This window comes from Mauremys mutica, chromosome 1 (assembly GCF_020497125.1).
Source record: "Mauremys mutica isolate MM-2020 ecotype Southern chromosome 1, ASM2049712v1, whole genome shotgun sequence".
In the NCBI taxonomy this organism is placed as follows: Eukaryota; Metazoa; Chordata; order Testudines; family Geoemydidae; genus Mauremys; species Mauremys mutica.
In genome coordinates this window covers 124,474,507-124,489,933 of record NC_059072.1, presented here as the reverse complement: position 1 = coordinate 124,489,933, position 15,427 = coordinate 124,474,507, and the positions used below count along the sequence as shown (strand labels likewise).

Below are 15,427 nucleotides of genomic sequence, written 5' to 3'. Positions count from 1 at the left end.
AGATGACAGCAGTTTGTCCTTTGCCTGTTTTCCCAGGCAGAGCCAGAAGAGAACTCTTGTCTGTCTCAGTCAGAATAGTGGCATTTGATCTGAGGAACTTGATGGGTGGGTTTTTTAACCTATTACGAGCCAGCAATTTTCATTTTTTTCAAATAGCTATGGAGGAGCTAACTAGGCAACTCCTCTGGAGTTCAATTTTAAAAGTAACTTGTGGATTGAATAGCAACATTGGGGTCTTGCATATCATAACTTAACCCTGTTGAAGACAGACAGGTCATCTTTGGCTCCACTAATTAATTTAGTTGCATAATAGTTGTAGTTAAACCATGCTCTTCCAATTAGATCCACTCTGCCAGATGCCTGCACCCACTGAGATCCTCAGTGATTTCATTATAATGTCTGTTAGATTTTTTTTTTAATTGTGTATTGGAAGGGTGTTATGCTGCTATGTGAGAAATGAGATATAGGAAGTGAGTTCTAGATGACAGGAAGTGACTATTTCATCAGGGTGTGGCTTTAAAGGGCTCTTCTACAGTAAGCGTTGTGAAGATCTTGACTCGGGAGATTAATATTGTTAACGCTCTTGAGAGTTGCTGGTCAATGCAACCAACCAGAAGCAAGTTGCTATCTAGCAGTTTTATATGAAATAAAGAAACAATCATATGAAAAACAACAAGGAGATTTTGAAATTAAATAAAAAATGTTGTGTCCTACAGTATACTGTGAATAGTTGATAGAGGATTCACAACATAAATCCTTTACATAGTCTCACATTGTTGTTTCCATAGTTACTGAGTAAGGTGGGCCATGAAATATCTACCATTTAAAAGAGATATTTTCATTTAAGTGTTGACTATAAGTGATAAAATTTCCAGTACACGAAATTTTATTTTGTAAACATTATCCAAGATAAAGGCAAGTTGGTGGTCTCAGTTCAGTGGACAGATAGTCACTAGCACAGTTGATGCTAATCTGTACTCTTGTTAGCAGTTTTGGAGAGGCCATAGAGACTTGAATTATGTTCTCATTCCTAAGTGTGGTCCCTTAGGTGGGATTTGAGGGACGCTGTCAGGGCATCATGAAAGAGGCTTGCAACTACTGCTACCTATGCTATATCTGTTCTGGGAATAAATATAGGACTTCAGTCTCTAGTGCTAATGGAGCCATCATCTTTCTCAAATACTGAATGAATTTACTTCCTCCTCTAAAAAGGTTAAAGGTAAGTTACCCTGTGGATACACTTTCATTTCCCCATTTGGATTTATCTGGCCTGTGTTAAGTACAAAATGAAAGAGAGGCAGTCTTGAAACTATGCCACACTACAAGTTGATTTTTTTTTTAGGATAATGGCAGGAAAAGTGAAATGGGTAACTGACATAGAAAAGTCCGTGCTAATAAATAACTTTGAAAAGAGAGGATGGATTCAGGTGGCAGAAAATGAAGACTGGAATTTTTACTGGTAAGTACATATAAGAATTCTCATATTTTTCAATTTGCAGTACATTTTAAAATGAACTTTTCCATAACTAAAACCAGTGTTAATGATTTATTGTTAATATTAAAAATTAAAGGCTCCATACAAATGTAGAATATCACCAATGTCTTTTAACACTGAGAGGGAAGCATACCTCCATTAAATTGCCAGTGTTTTCTCTAGCACTGCAGGGCCTTAATCCTGCAGTTACATCTGCATGAGGAGACCCTTCTACCTGTGCAAGCCCCATTGAAGTCAGTAGGGCTCCCTAGGGGTGCAGGGGCCTGTCTGTATTAATCCAGTGGCAGGACTGAGGCATAGGAGGTAGGTGTGGTTTTTTTCTTTGATTGTTTCATGGGTTGATTTTTTGTTTTGTTTTCAAAAGCTGCCACCTGAAATATATGCAGTGTAGTTTTAGCTATGTCAGTCCCATGATATTAGAGAGATAAGATGGGTAATATCGCTTAGTTTTACTGGACCAACTTCTGTTGGAGAGAGAGAGACAAACTTTTGAGCCACACAGAGATCTTCTTTAGGTCTGGAAAAGGTACTCTGAGCATCACAGCTAAATGCAAGATGGAACAGATTGTTTAGCATAAGTAGTTAGCACATATACTAAGGGACCGTTCAAGTTAAACTGGTCAGTTAACACCTCTGCTTTCATGGGCCCAAAAGGGGGGTTAATGGGTTACAGATTCTTATTACAATCTGTACCCCACTAACCCACTTTTTTGCCCTATGACTGCAGAGGTCCACCTTTTGCCACGGGCCCAGCCCCCTGCCACTCATCAACTCCTGAGGCCCTGCCCCTCCCCGGCCAAGCCGGAAGCTGGAGCCCGGCTCGGGTAAGAGTGGCCTGTGGAACCCAGGCAGCTGTAGGGAGCTGAGGACCTTTCACCTGCCTGGGGGGCGGTGGGCCCCGGAGAGCGGCCCCCAGCCCATGTCCTTCCCCTCCCCCCCAGGCTCCCCATCAGGGCAGATAAAGGGTCTACGGCTCCCCACAGCTGCCCGGGTGGGTCTTACCGTGGCCTACCTGCAGCTTGTCAGCCCCTGAGGCCCTTTCCCCAGGCCATGCCTTGTGTTTCCTCCCTCCCCCCCCACCTCCACACACACACTTTTAGTTAGAATCCCTCGCCCCTGATTGTGGGTTAATGCTATGCTGCTGTGGCTCAGAGCCCTGACACTGGTAGCCAAGCCGCAAGCATAAAGGTCTCACCTTGGCTTCCACCAGCCTAATTGCTCCTTGCAGGGTGACCGCAACAGCTGTTCTGATCCCAAGTCTCCCCAAATTCATCCACCCGGAGTTCTTAATCACCAGACAGTCAGACTTTTCCCCTTTGGTTCATCATCCCCAAAGGCATGAAACCAGCCCCCCATATACCAGCTTGCTTTGGCGCACACACTCCACACAGTTTGCACATCAGAGACCTGCTTGGTGTAAAACTAAACAAAAAGTTTCTTTAATAGAAAAATCATAGATTCAAAGGGGAAGCATACACATTAAAGTTACACAGAAAATAAACGCAAAGATATAACCTTAGGCTTTACATTTTCAAATTAGATAAACTTCACTTTCTAACACAAGATGCCTGTTGCCTCTGAACAGTTTCCCAGCATACCCCATGTCATAGAGAGGATCCATGGTTTCACGGACAGCACCCGCCAGTTGACTGTCCCTTAGTTTCTGAATGGAGACCTCAGTTTCAAGCATCCTATTTGAAAGGGCTTTTTCTCTTCTTTTGTTTTTTTCTCTTGTCTCGGTGACTTCTGGTTATTCAGGGTGGGAAAATTCTAGCTGGGATGTCTGTGTTTTCTCACTAAGGCTATGTCTACACTACAGTTTTTAGTGACACAACTGTGCCGCCACAGCCATGCCGCTAAAAGGCACGCAGTGTAGCCACTGCTTGTCGACTCTCCTGCTGACAAAAAACTTCCACTCCCAACGAGCAGCATTAGCGTTGTCGTCTGGAGAGCGTTCCTGCCGATAAAGAGCTGTTCACACCGCCACTTGTCAGCAAAACTTTTGTCTTTCGGGGTGTGTGTGTGTGTGTGTGTGTGTGTGTGTTTTTAACACCTCTGAAAGACAAAAGTTTTTTCGTCCAGTTACCAATGTAGACATAGCCTAACTCTAAAGACCCATCATTTGTCTTTTCCTGAATTGTACAATATTAGGTGCATGGAGCTAGTGTCTTCTGGTTGGGGAGGCAGCCCCTCCCTGCTGACGGCACTACAAATCATGAGCACAGTTTTCTGTATACTTGAATTCATAACATTCGTCTGTATATAGATGTCATAATGACCATGTTTAGAACGTTACAAGCTTTTGTAAAAGACTTTAGTCAATATTGTATAGAACCAGATGATTCATTTGCCTATTTGGAGTTCAGGCCTCTTGTCCCCTTGGAGTGTCTGGACCTTGATTGTCATAGTCAGTCACAGTAAATGGTGCAGATCTCCCTTTCCTTTCTTAGGGTATGGCTACACTTGCGAGTTGCAGCGCTGGTGGAGGCTTTCCAGCGCTGCAATTAGTAAGTGTCCACACCTGCAGGGCACATCCAGCGCTGCAACTCCCTGGCTGCAGCGCTGGCCGTACACCTGGCTCAGCATGGGGAATAAAGATTGCAGCGCTGGTGCTGCAGCGCTGGTCATCAAGTGTGGCCACACACCAGCGCTGTTATTGGCCTCCAGGGTATTAGCAGATATCCCAGAATGCTTTTATAAATTACTCTCTTTGTTTTGTTATGCAGCCTCTCTTTGTTTTGTTGTGAACTCGGAGCTCCGTAGCTCCGTTGATCCCGGAGCTGCTTATCTACAAACACAGCTCCTGTTTGCTGTGATCAATCTGTGAACAATCAAATGAGATAATGAGGCAGGCAGGGAGTGAGTGTTTGCTTGACAGAAACGGGGCAGAGGGGAGAGAGGGAGTCCGTTGGCTGCAGGCTGTTTGCAGTTAAGAGTTAAGGGTAAGGGATCGGGAACATGTTCTGATTTTTCAAGGCAGGAAGGTAACACACAGTGTTGGCTCCAAAAATCCACTCTCTCTCTCTCTCGCCCGCTCCCTGTCACACTACGCCCCACCCCACCCCCCTCTTTTGAAAAGCACGTTGCTGCCACTTGAATGCTGGGATAGCTGCCCATAATGCATCACTCCCAACAGCGCTGCAAATGTGGCCACACACCAGCGCTGGTAGCTGTGAGTGTGGCCACACACCAGCGCTGGCCCTGCACAGCTGGACGACCAGCGCTGCAGATTTGTAAGTGCAGCCATACCCTTAGATGAGGAATTAAATAGTTAGCAATGTGGATGTCAAAGTAGGACCTGCACCTTACAGAGATGAATAGTGCAGTTCACACCTCCCAGAGCTATTGTTCCAGGCTCTTTGCAGACTTGCAGATGTCTCTGAATCATATCCGTATTTGTGAAGTTTTCTTCAAAACATAAGTTAGATTTCTTTTCTTTTTATAGCAAAGGAAAGTTGAGATTTTGAAGAACAAGATAGGAGCTCCAGAGAGGTGCTGCTATGGTGTGTGGGCATGTATTGGGTGTTCCCAAGTTCTGTTGTTGACTGATTGGCCACTGATAGTGCCAGGATAGGATGGGCACAAGTTGACTCCCTTCTGTCCCTGCTCTGGTTTCAGAACTGGTGAAGGAGTAAATAGCGCCTGTAGGCCTGCAGTCTTGTCTGGCAGGATTTCATCTGGATTCACTAACATTGGTTCAAGACGTGTAGAAGTTTCAAAGAAATGTTAAACACAGAGAGAGGTTACAGATTCCCTTAAAAGTAGCATTCCTTAACATTATGCTTAGTCTTTTTTCTTTTAATCTTCTAAATTCAGTACGCTAACCAAAGTGGAATTAGAAAATAAAGGAGACAACAACTTGATTGTCCTCCTTTTGAATGATGTTGCTTGGGAGGAAATCATCTGATGTTTGTTTCACCTTCTAGGATGAGCGTACAAACCATCCGCAATGTTTTCAGTGTGGAAACTGGTTACCGGCTTTCTGATGACCAAATCGTCAACCATTTCCCGAACCACTATGAGCTGACGAGGAAGGACTTGATGGTGAAAAATATCAAGAGATATAGGAAAGAACTAGAAAAAGAAGGGAGTCCTCTTGCAGAGAAAGATGAGAATGGAAAATATATTTATTTAGGTATATATTTCTGACTGCCAGCATCGTTCTTGTTATTGATCACACATAGATTGTACATGATCATTTTGTGATAATAGTAGGATAAAACTGCAGATTAATGCACTTCAAACAAAAGCAGTACTGGATGTTGGAATCCGTTTGGGATTCTTGCCTAAGCTAGATAAATTTACACATCACAGCTTTAGTATGATGCTTTCAGAAAATTTAGTGCTCAGAGATGTCAGAAAGTGTTGGAGACTAAAATTGTGTGGTTTTTTTTTTTTTTAATCTGGGGAATAGGTTTGGCATGGGCAACGAAATTGCAAGCATCACCAAATTACCTGTCAAAGTGCCTCGGTGCTGCTCTTTAAAGAGTATTTTTAAGGGTGCCATAATTGAATGTCCACATTCAGTCCTTGGCATCTTTGCTAGTATCTTGTCAATGGTACATTTATAGTAGTGGTTCTAATGATGTAGCAGGGCTTCAATGACACAAACATAGCCTTAGTCATGATATTGTTCTTGCGTGTGAACAAGCGAGTAAAAAAAATTTTCAGGTTCACTCACCACACTAGCAAAAAGAACACAAATAATTCTTAGTATTTTATATAGTGTGTTACATTTTTAAAGCTCTTCTCAAACATTTCCTTGAAAGATAATGGATAAATCTTCTACAAATAGAGACAATGAGGCAAAGGGCCTGTAACTTGCTCAGGGCTTCAGAGGCAGTTAATAATTGGGATTAACACTTGGGCGTTCCTTGTTCCCTGTTCTAAACTCAGAGTACTGAACCATATGCCCCTCTTGTATACCACTAGTCACATATATGAAGGAAGACAAATTTTGGAGGAAGTTTTAAGCTTCTACATTGGTGCTGATAACAAAGTTAACATTATTTTAAATTGACATACTTTGGGTGGCCCTTTTTAAAAGTTACTCTGAATCACTATCACAAAAAGCCATTATTTCCCTTTTATTAAGGTTAAGAATTTTCTCAATTTTTAATCAGAACTAGACCTCACAGTTCTGGAAGTGTGGCTGAAGGCAGGTATATCAGTTGTAGAATAGTTAATGCCTTTTTCCCTATGAAGTGGAAGAGGTTAGCTCAGGTTAATTATGGACATCTGAATCTAATTAAGGGCAGCCTGCGGCCTTTAAAGACCTCTCCCATTAACGGTGAAAAGAGAAGAGGGATGAGACTCAAGCTGCAGAAGGGTTTTGTGCAGCCAGGGGAAAAGGCTTCTTCTAGATAAAGAGCTGTTTTTTTCCCATAAGGGGAAAATCTAGTATTTATTTCTTTTTGGAGAGGAGGCCTTGGTTCCCAGCATACCTGGGCCTAGAGTGTGTTAGAGAGGATGGCTGGCAATTAGTAGCCGGCATAAGAAGAAGCAGTATTCCAGTGGGAGTTAGGAAATGTAATTTTTTTGGTTTTGTTTAAAGAAGCCCTCGGGCCAACACTAAGGCCTAACCAGTAAATATTGTCAATAAACCAGTGTGAAGTATTAAACCTCCGGAGTGGGACTGATTTACCCCAGACCCTCTCAATGCAGAGAGAGAAAAACACTCGGCCCTGATGTGACGAAAGAGGTGTGTTGCCACAGAAGCAAAAGAAGAAGGATGGAAGAGGCTGTTGGGAAGGTTTGGGGTTTCATGCAGAGACTTAGCTGTGAGATTCTAGAACTTTTTACCAACTATTTCAAAACTAAAACAGCTTTCTCTTATTTGTGGGACAAAATAGTTAAAACCTTTACACGGTTTTTCACTTTAGAACCCCCCCAAGTTCCATTTTCCATTTTTTCCAAGTTATCCCAGATTGAGGTGTCAGTAGAGGAGGTTTTGAAACAAATTAATAAATTAAATAGCAGTAGTCACCAGGATCAGATGGTTTTCACCTAAGAGTTCTGAAGTAATTCAAAATATGAAATTGTAGAACTACTAACTGTGGTATGTAACCTGGTGCTTAACTCAGCCTCTGTACCAGATGACTGAAGGATAGATAATGTAGCACCAATTTTTAAAAAAGGCTCCAAAAGGCAGTGCTGGCAATTACAGGCTGGTAAGCGTAACTTCAGTATCAGGCAAATTTGTTGAAACTGTAGGTAAGAACAGAATCATCAGACACATAGATGAACATAATATGTTCGGAAAGAGACAATGTGGCTTTTGTAAAGGGAAATCATGCCATACCAATCTATTAGAATTCTTTGACAGTGTCAACAAACATGTGGACAAGGGTAATCCGGTTTATATAGTGTACTTGGACATTAAGAAAGCCTTTGACAAGGTCCCATACTAGAGGCTCTTAACTAAAGTGAGTAGTCCTAGGATAAGAGGGAAGGTCCTCTTCTGGATTGGTAACTGGTTAAAAGATAGGAAACAAAAGGTAGGAATAAATGGTCGTTTCTCACAGTGGAGAGAGGTAAATAGTGGGGTCCTGCAAGGATCTGTACTGGAACCAATGCTATTCATAAATTATCAAGAAAAGAGAGTAAACAATAAGGTGGTAACATCTGCAGATGATACAAACCTACTGAAGATAGTTACCATAAATCCAAAGCTGACTGGGCAACAAAATGGCAGATTAAATTCAGCGTTGATAAGTGCAAAGTAATGCATATAGGAAAACATAATCCCAACTATACATACAAAATGTTGGGGTCTAAATTGGCTGTTAACCACTTAAGAAAGAGATCTTGGAGTCATCATGGCTAGTTCTCTGAAAACATCAGTCTACATTGGCAGTGAAAAAAGCTAACAATGTTAGGAACCATTGAGAAAGTGCTAGAAAATATTATAATGCCACTATATAAATCCATGGTGTACCCATACCTTGAATACTGCATGCAGTTCTGGTTGCACAATCTCAAAAAAGATATATTAGAATTGGAAAAAGTACAGAGAAGGGCAAAAAAAATGACTTGGGTATAAAATAGCTTCCATATGAGGAGAGATTAAAAAGACGGGGACTGTTCATCTTAGAAGAAATGACTAAATGGGAATATGATAGAGGTCTATAAAAGCATATATAAGGAACGTGCATAAGGAAGTATTTACCCCTTCACATAACACACACACTAGGGTCACCCAATGAAATTAACAGATGTAAAACAAACATAAGGATGTACTTCATATGACGCACAGTCAATCTGTGGAATGTGTTGCCAGAGGACGTTGTGAAAGCCAAAATTATAACTGGGTTAAAATAAAAATTAGATAAGTTCATGGAGGTTAGGTCCATCAATAGCTTTTGGCCAAGATGGTCAGGGATGCAACCCCATGCTCTGGGTGACCCTAAACCTTTGACTGCCAGAAGCTGGGAATGGATCATACAGGATGGATCACTCAGTAATTGCCCTGTTCTGGCACTGACCACAGTCGGAAGACAGGACTCTGGGTTAGATGGACCATTGGTCTTCCACAGTATTGCTGTTCTTATGTTGTGGTCTTATGTTCTCTCATATCAAAAGGGAGTAGATCAGACAAGGACACGGTAGTCAATCTGTACTGAAGAATGGAAAGCCAGCGAAGATATTTTTACCTGTATACATTGATATCCTTGCTAGATATAAAGTTCTAAATCTTGCTTTTTGTTTGATGTAGATTTTGTGCCTGTCACCTTTATGCTCCCTGCTGATTACAACCTGTTTGTTGAAGAATTCAGGAAAAATCCTTCCAGCACCTGGATTATGAAACCTTGCGGGAAAGCCCAGGGGAAGGGGATATTTCTTATCAATAAACTCTCTCAAATTAAAAAGTGGTCTCGAGACAGTAAAACATCTTCGTAAGTTTAACTTCCTTCCCTCCCAATTTTTGTGTATTTTGTAATATTCTGTCACAGTCTGGCATGCTTAATATCAGTTCACTAATGGAGAACTCTTTCCGTGCACCAAACCACTTAGCGTTACTTCATTATAGTTGCATTTTCTCATTTAATGACTTCCTGCTTCAAACAGCTCTTAGTGCCAATTATTGCATTTGGTGCCATGTGGCACAAGCACTAATTCAGTGAGCTACACTATCTAAATATGCTTTCTGTGAAGGTGCAGGGTTTGTATGCCCAACTCTATGAGGAATAAAATTGCATGGGCAGACTGGAATAATGATTTTGCTTCACAGCATTAAAGAATTGTGAGTTAGAGGAAAGTCTTTCACTTCTAGTAAGTGACTTCATTTTCAGCCTGAGGAAGAGTGTGTGACATTGTACAACACCCATCCTCAGTTGAACCATGAAATCTCTTCACTATTCTGGGTAGAAAAAAACAGCCTGCATGGGCTGCCTTCAATAAGGGGCCTGGAGAGAGGAGCTATTAGCTGTGGCCTATTAGGCAGTTAAAGAGCAGAGCTGACAGCTGGGCCTCATGAATAGGGAAGCCATAAAATCTAAGACTTGCATTAAGGTGGGAGGAAGGAATAGAGCATCCTCACAGTGAGTCAGAAGAGGAAGAAACTTGGGGATAGGGACCATGATCCTCGTTTTTTGTCTCCAATCCCACCCAACACAGAGGAGGAATGTGGCTGCTCTACCAAGAGAAAAATCTGTATCACTTGACCTTTTTTGTTATCCCATTCTGATTAAAAAAGTAACTCTGAGACAAGTAGCCTCCAATACAAAAGCAACCTGAAGAACTACTTTTTTGCATTTTTTCTTAGTTGTCTTTTTTCCCCTTGGGTTTAAAAATGTTGGTGACACCATTTCCTAGAGGACTTTTAACAGTCAGATCTTACTGAAAATTATTGATAATTTAAGAGGCAAACTGTCATTAACGTGGCTTGATGGTTTAAATCATCAAGATTGACAACTGATAAACATAATTGCAAAAGCCCCAAGTCTGTATTTAAGGGCTTTGCTAAATAAAATAGCTTGCTGAGTCGGAGCCTAAATGCTCTTCTTATAACAGTGAAATGTAAAAAACTTAAATGGACAGCTAATCCCACTCATTTGTTTTAGCTATGTTTTTGTACACAGTGAAACTAAGTGCCCTGCACACATTAACCAGCATAATATTAAAACTTAATTGAAGTGTGATACAGGATTTTAGTAAAGTTAGAACTTCATTACTTTTTGAGAGACTGCTTCTAAGGGAGGAAAACATTTCAACATTTAATCAGCACATTCTGAAATATACTATGTACTTTTTCTAGGTTTGTTTCTCAGTCTTCTAAAGAAGCCTATGTAATTTCTCTCTATATCAACAATCCATTACTGATTGGTGGGAAGAAATTTGACCTGCGCTTGTACGTTTTAGTGTCTACGTATCGTCCGCTGCGGTGTTACATGTAAGATCAAACTAATTTCTAGCTCTTTTTTTTTCAGTGTTAAGATATATTCAGCCAAAAGGTTCTGCACACATTGTACAGAGAAATTTACCAAGCATCTAGTATTTTAAAATTATTTTCCTCACCGCTAGTTGCATTTAACATATTAAATGTCTTTTTTGTTTAAGGTATAAACTTGGATTTTGCCGGTTTTGCACAGTAAAATATACACCAAGTACAAGCGAATTAGATAACATGTTTGTACATCTTACAAATGTTGCCATTCAGAAACATGGGGTAAGTGTTTGAGTTTCAAAAATACTAATTTAACAGCAAACTGGATTATTTTAAATGACATAAAAATGGAATATAAGCACTTGTGTATTTTGTTCTGTTCTTCACCCTCCTCCTCATTAAGTCATCTGAGCTAAATATTTGTTATGCATTTTTTTTGCAAAACATAATTGATTCATATTACTTCAAAAGCACATGAGATAATAGATGGAACACAGCGCAGCACTATAATGTGGATATTTTCAGTTTCAAACTTCAACAGTTAAAAGCATATGTATTCATAAGTCTATAAAGCTGTACCTAAGCACTAGCATTTTAAAGTGGCCATAAATGTGGCTATAGATAAATGTACTGCTTTGTACGTCAGATCATCACCCCAACTATCAATAATAAATACTTAATCAAATTGTACTTGATTGTTTTGTATTTTACAATTTTGATAGTGTCTTAAAATAGATTAAATATAGTACAGTAACTCCTCGCTTAACGTTGTAGTTATGTTCCTGAAAAATACGACTTTTAGTGAAACGATGTTAAGCAAATCCAATTTCCCCATAAGAATTAATGTAAATGGGGGAGGAGGGGTTAGGTTCCAGGGAAATTTTTTTCACCAGACAAAAAACTATATATTATATAGATGTACACACAGTATACGTTTTAAACAAACAATTTTCACAAGCTATGATGATTGTGAAGCTTGGTTGAAGTGGTGAAGTTAGAGGGTGGAAGAGGGAGGGATATTTCCCAGGGAATGCCTTGCTGCTAAATGATGAACTAGCACTCGGCTGAGCCCTTAAGGGTTAACACATTGTTGCTAATGTAGCCTCTCACACACAGCAGCACGAACACGAGGGAGGGGAGACAGCATAGCAGACAGAGAGAAACACACACCTTGTGTGTGGGGGAGAGAGAGAAAAATGCACACTGCCCCTTTAAGTAAGCAGACCCACTCTTAAGTGCGTTGTCTTTTTAAGTGGATCAGGAAGTTGAGACAGCTGCTGCTGCCCCAAGCTCTGTTTCTCTTCGTCTGTGTTCCCTCCCTGCTCTATTTGGAGAAGGGGTAAGCAGGGTGCAGGAGCAGGGGGGAGGGTGACACCCTGACATTAGCCCCCCCTTCCTCAAGCAAGCAGGAGTCTCTGGGAGCAGCTCCAAGGCAGAGGGCAGGAGCAGCACATGGCAGTGCGGGGAGGGACAGCTGAACTGCTAGCAATTGGTAGCCTGCTGGGCGGCTGCAGCACAGGGAAGTTAGGGGAGCGGGCAGCTGATACGGGGGCTGCCGGTCCACCCTGGCTACAAGCCCCCACCAGCTAGCTGCAACGGGCTGCTCTTCCTGCAAACAATGGACAAAGTAGGCGGCTGCCAAACGACGTTAGAAGGGAGCATTGCACAACTTTAAACAAGCATGTTCCCTAATTGATCAGCAACACGGTTAAAACATTGTTAACCGTGACAACTTTAAGTGAGGAGTTACTGTATTTAAAATCCTAAACTCTTTAGGGCAAGGTCTATCTTCTACTGTATTTGTACAGTGCATAGTACAACAGGGCTCGGATTCTAACCAGGGCCTCCGGGAAGTACTGTAATAATAACACAAATCTTAAACATTAAGTTCTGACTTTAGTGGCTATAAGCAGGAGTAAATTTGAAAGACAAGGTTGCTCACCAATGAATGCTCTTTTTCCACAATACTGAATATTCCTTGTCATCTGAGAACTTAGCTCTCAAAAGCATTCCAGCTAGCTGACTGATAAGATAGGACACAAGGAGAATTGGTCTTGGAGTAGCTGTGGCTCAAGCTATTTAGAACTTTATACATAATTGACACCCTGCATTGCACTTGGCAGTGAACAGGCTGATGGGGTTGAGATTGGAATGTAGGTTTTAGGTACATGTCCCAGTTAGCATGAAGGCCATGTTCCCTATCAGCTCGATTGTATTACTTTCAAGGTTAGGTCTGCTCCCAGTAATGCACATTAGAGTAGTCCAGCCTAGAAATGAGAGAGGAATGAATAAGAGTAGTCAAGTCTACTTGGAAGAAGGGCCCACACACAAGTCAATATCTGTTGTTCTGCTATATGAAAGCTCTGTAGCTCTGGAAGCGATCTTAATCAATCAGATAGGTAAATGCTAGAATAAGATTCTTGCTTTTTGTATAAACTGTTGTGAGTGCCCAAATTACCACGAGATTAAGGTCATGGGTTTCCTCTGAAATCTTAGTTCAAGTCCAGGGAAATTAACTTTTAACTTAAAATATTTATTAGTATTCCAGTAGTTCTCAGTGCCCCCAGTCACAATTGTGGTCTCTTTGTAGTATGTGTGGTGCAAACACATGGGAAGACATAATCCATCCCTCAAAAAGTTTATAATCTAATTTCAGATAAGATCAAGCAAGCAAGCGAAACAAAAAAATAGGAACAAAAGGGAAGGGAAATTCTCTTTCAGTAATAATAAACAAACACTTGGATATTTGAGTCTAAATCACTGAACGTGTGTGTGTGTGTGTGTGTGTGTGTGTGTGTGTGTGTGTGTGTGTGTGTGTGTAAAAAATGTAAACAAAATAACAGCAATCTCTTCTGTTTCTACCTAGCCAGAATTGGTTGGAGATTTCTTGTAGGCCTCATGGCAGATATAAGTGATACAGTGTGGTCCAATTCGCTATCATGTTCTTTGTTAACCAGCACATGATATGCATCACTCTATCCAGTCACATCTGCTCAGACTTTCAGGACAGGTATTCTGGAATCAAAGTGTAGATTGAACAGGGTTGAAGCTTTGATGTACATCCCCTAGCAGGAATTTGGAATCTTAAGAAGTTTCTCATGGGGCAAGTAGTGAGAATCACATGTTTCAGATGCTTCAGTCTATACAGGTTCTCAGACACTACAAAGATCAGCACTGTAGAAAAGCCTATAAATAAATACGGAGGCTTCTTATGCTTTGTTCTCTGATGGGTAAACACAGTCTTCCACTAAAGTTTTATTTTTGTTTCCAGGGCACATCGTGGTTTATAATTTAGCAGCCTCACAAAATAAATAACATTCTTGGAAACTCTGAGAAGAGCCTTTATAAAGCTAAAAAATATACACTGAGAGGTACTGTGACATTCCTCAGGGTACAATCTGGACCGATAGACAGCTGCGTTCCCTCAATTCTCCAACCTGGAGTGCCTTTTACATGGCTTCGCTATGAGAGCAACCACTCCTGGTCTGCTCTCTCACTGCCCTCAGCATGTAAATCACTCCCAGCTATATTGTGTGAATGCTATAGCCAGCCACTCCTCAATTACACTTCAAGGCAACACCAGCAAAGTCCCAGTTCCAAACTTTCCCCCAGAAATGTGTGTATTGTACTGCCCAGCACAGGACAATACAAACTCATTTAAAATCCATCATGTCATTAATAGAAATGATAGGCACAAATCTTACTATCCCAAAATGAAGTTTCCCCAAACACTTCAATCCAAACACGTGCTGGTTTAGATAAAACAATCAAATAAATTTATTAACTACAGAAAGATAGATTTTAAGTGATTACAAGTAATCAGGCATAAGAGTTAGAATTGGTTACAAGAAAATAAAAAGGTAAAACACAATGAATATCTAACTTAAGTATCAGAGGGGTAGCCGTGTTAGTCTGGATCTGTAAAAGCAGCAAAGAGTCTTGTGGCACCTTATAGACTAACAGACGTTTTGGAGCATGAGCTTCCAACGAAGTGGGTACTCACCCACGAAAGCTCATGCTCCAAAACGTCTGTTAGTCTATAAGGTGCCACAGGACTCTTTGCTAACTTAACAAGCTAAATGAATTCTCTCGTCACATGCTTCACTAGTTTCTCTCGTCACATGCTTCACTAGTCTTATTTCAGTCAGGACCACTTCCCCCAGTTCAGTGTTAATTTCCTTGTCCTTCAGGTAGCGTTGATGTCTGAGAAGAAAGAGGAGTATTTTGGAGCCTCTGTTCCCTTTTCTTATAGTCCTCTTTTTCTTTGAAAGTCATCTCCAGCTGAGGTTCAGGAGACAGATGGTCTGTGGGAATGGGAACCTCCAGCTGTTTCTTTGCCAAAATGTAGGTTTCTTGCTTGCACCCTTTTTCCTGCCAAAGAATGGCCACTTAAACAGGTGATAATCCATTTGATTTTGTTGACACCTGGCTGAGGCGTCAGTTTGCCTTTTGTCTTTGAGGAACTGTTTTGTGCCTGCTTCTCTAAACTTGGAGTGTATCTCAGTAATGTTATACAGGAGAACCGTATAACTTTACATACAATGTTA

The 15,427-nt window shown here is 41.1% G+C and overlaps 1 protein-coding gene across 2 annotated transcripts in view; it reads left to right on the top strand.

Annotated features, from left to right (window-relative positions):
* Nucleotides 1-15,427, top strand: part of TTLL1 (tubulin tyrosine ligase like 1) — a 40,789-nt gene that overhangs the window by 16,827 nt on the left and 8,535 nt on the right. For both annotated transcript variants that reach the window (XM_044994536.1, XM_044994528.1), the window contains exons 2-6: nucleotides 1,343-1,459; nucleotides 5,422-5,630; nucleotides 9,210-9,390; nucleotides 10,752-10,886; nucleotides 11,054-11,162. In XM_044994536.1, the coding sequence (XP_044850471.1) occupies nucleotides 1,347-1,459; nucleotides 5,422-5,630; nucleotides 9,210-9,390; nucleotides 10,752-10,886; nucleotides 11,054-11,162 (747 nt within the window). In that variant the 5' untranslated portion in view covers nucleotides 1,343-1,346. The remainder of the gene's footprint in view (nucleotides 1-1,342; nucleotides 1,460-5,421; nucleotides 5,631-9,209; nucleotides 9,391-10,751; nucleotides 10,887-11,053; nucleotides 11,163-15,427) is intronic.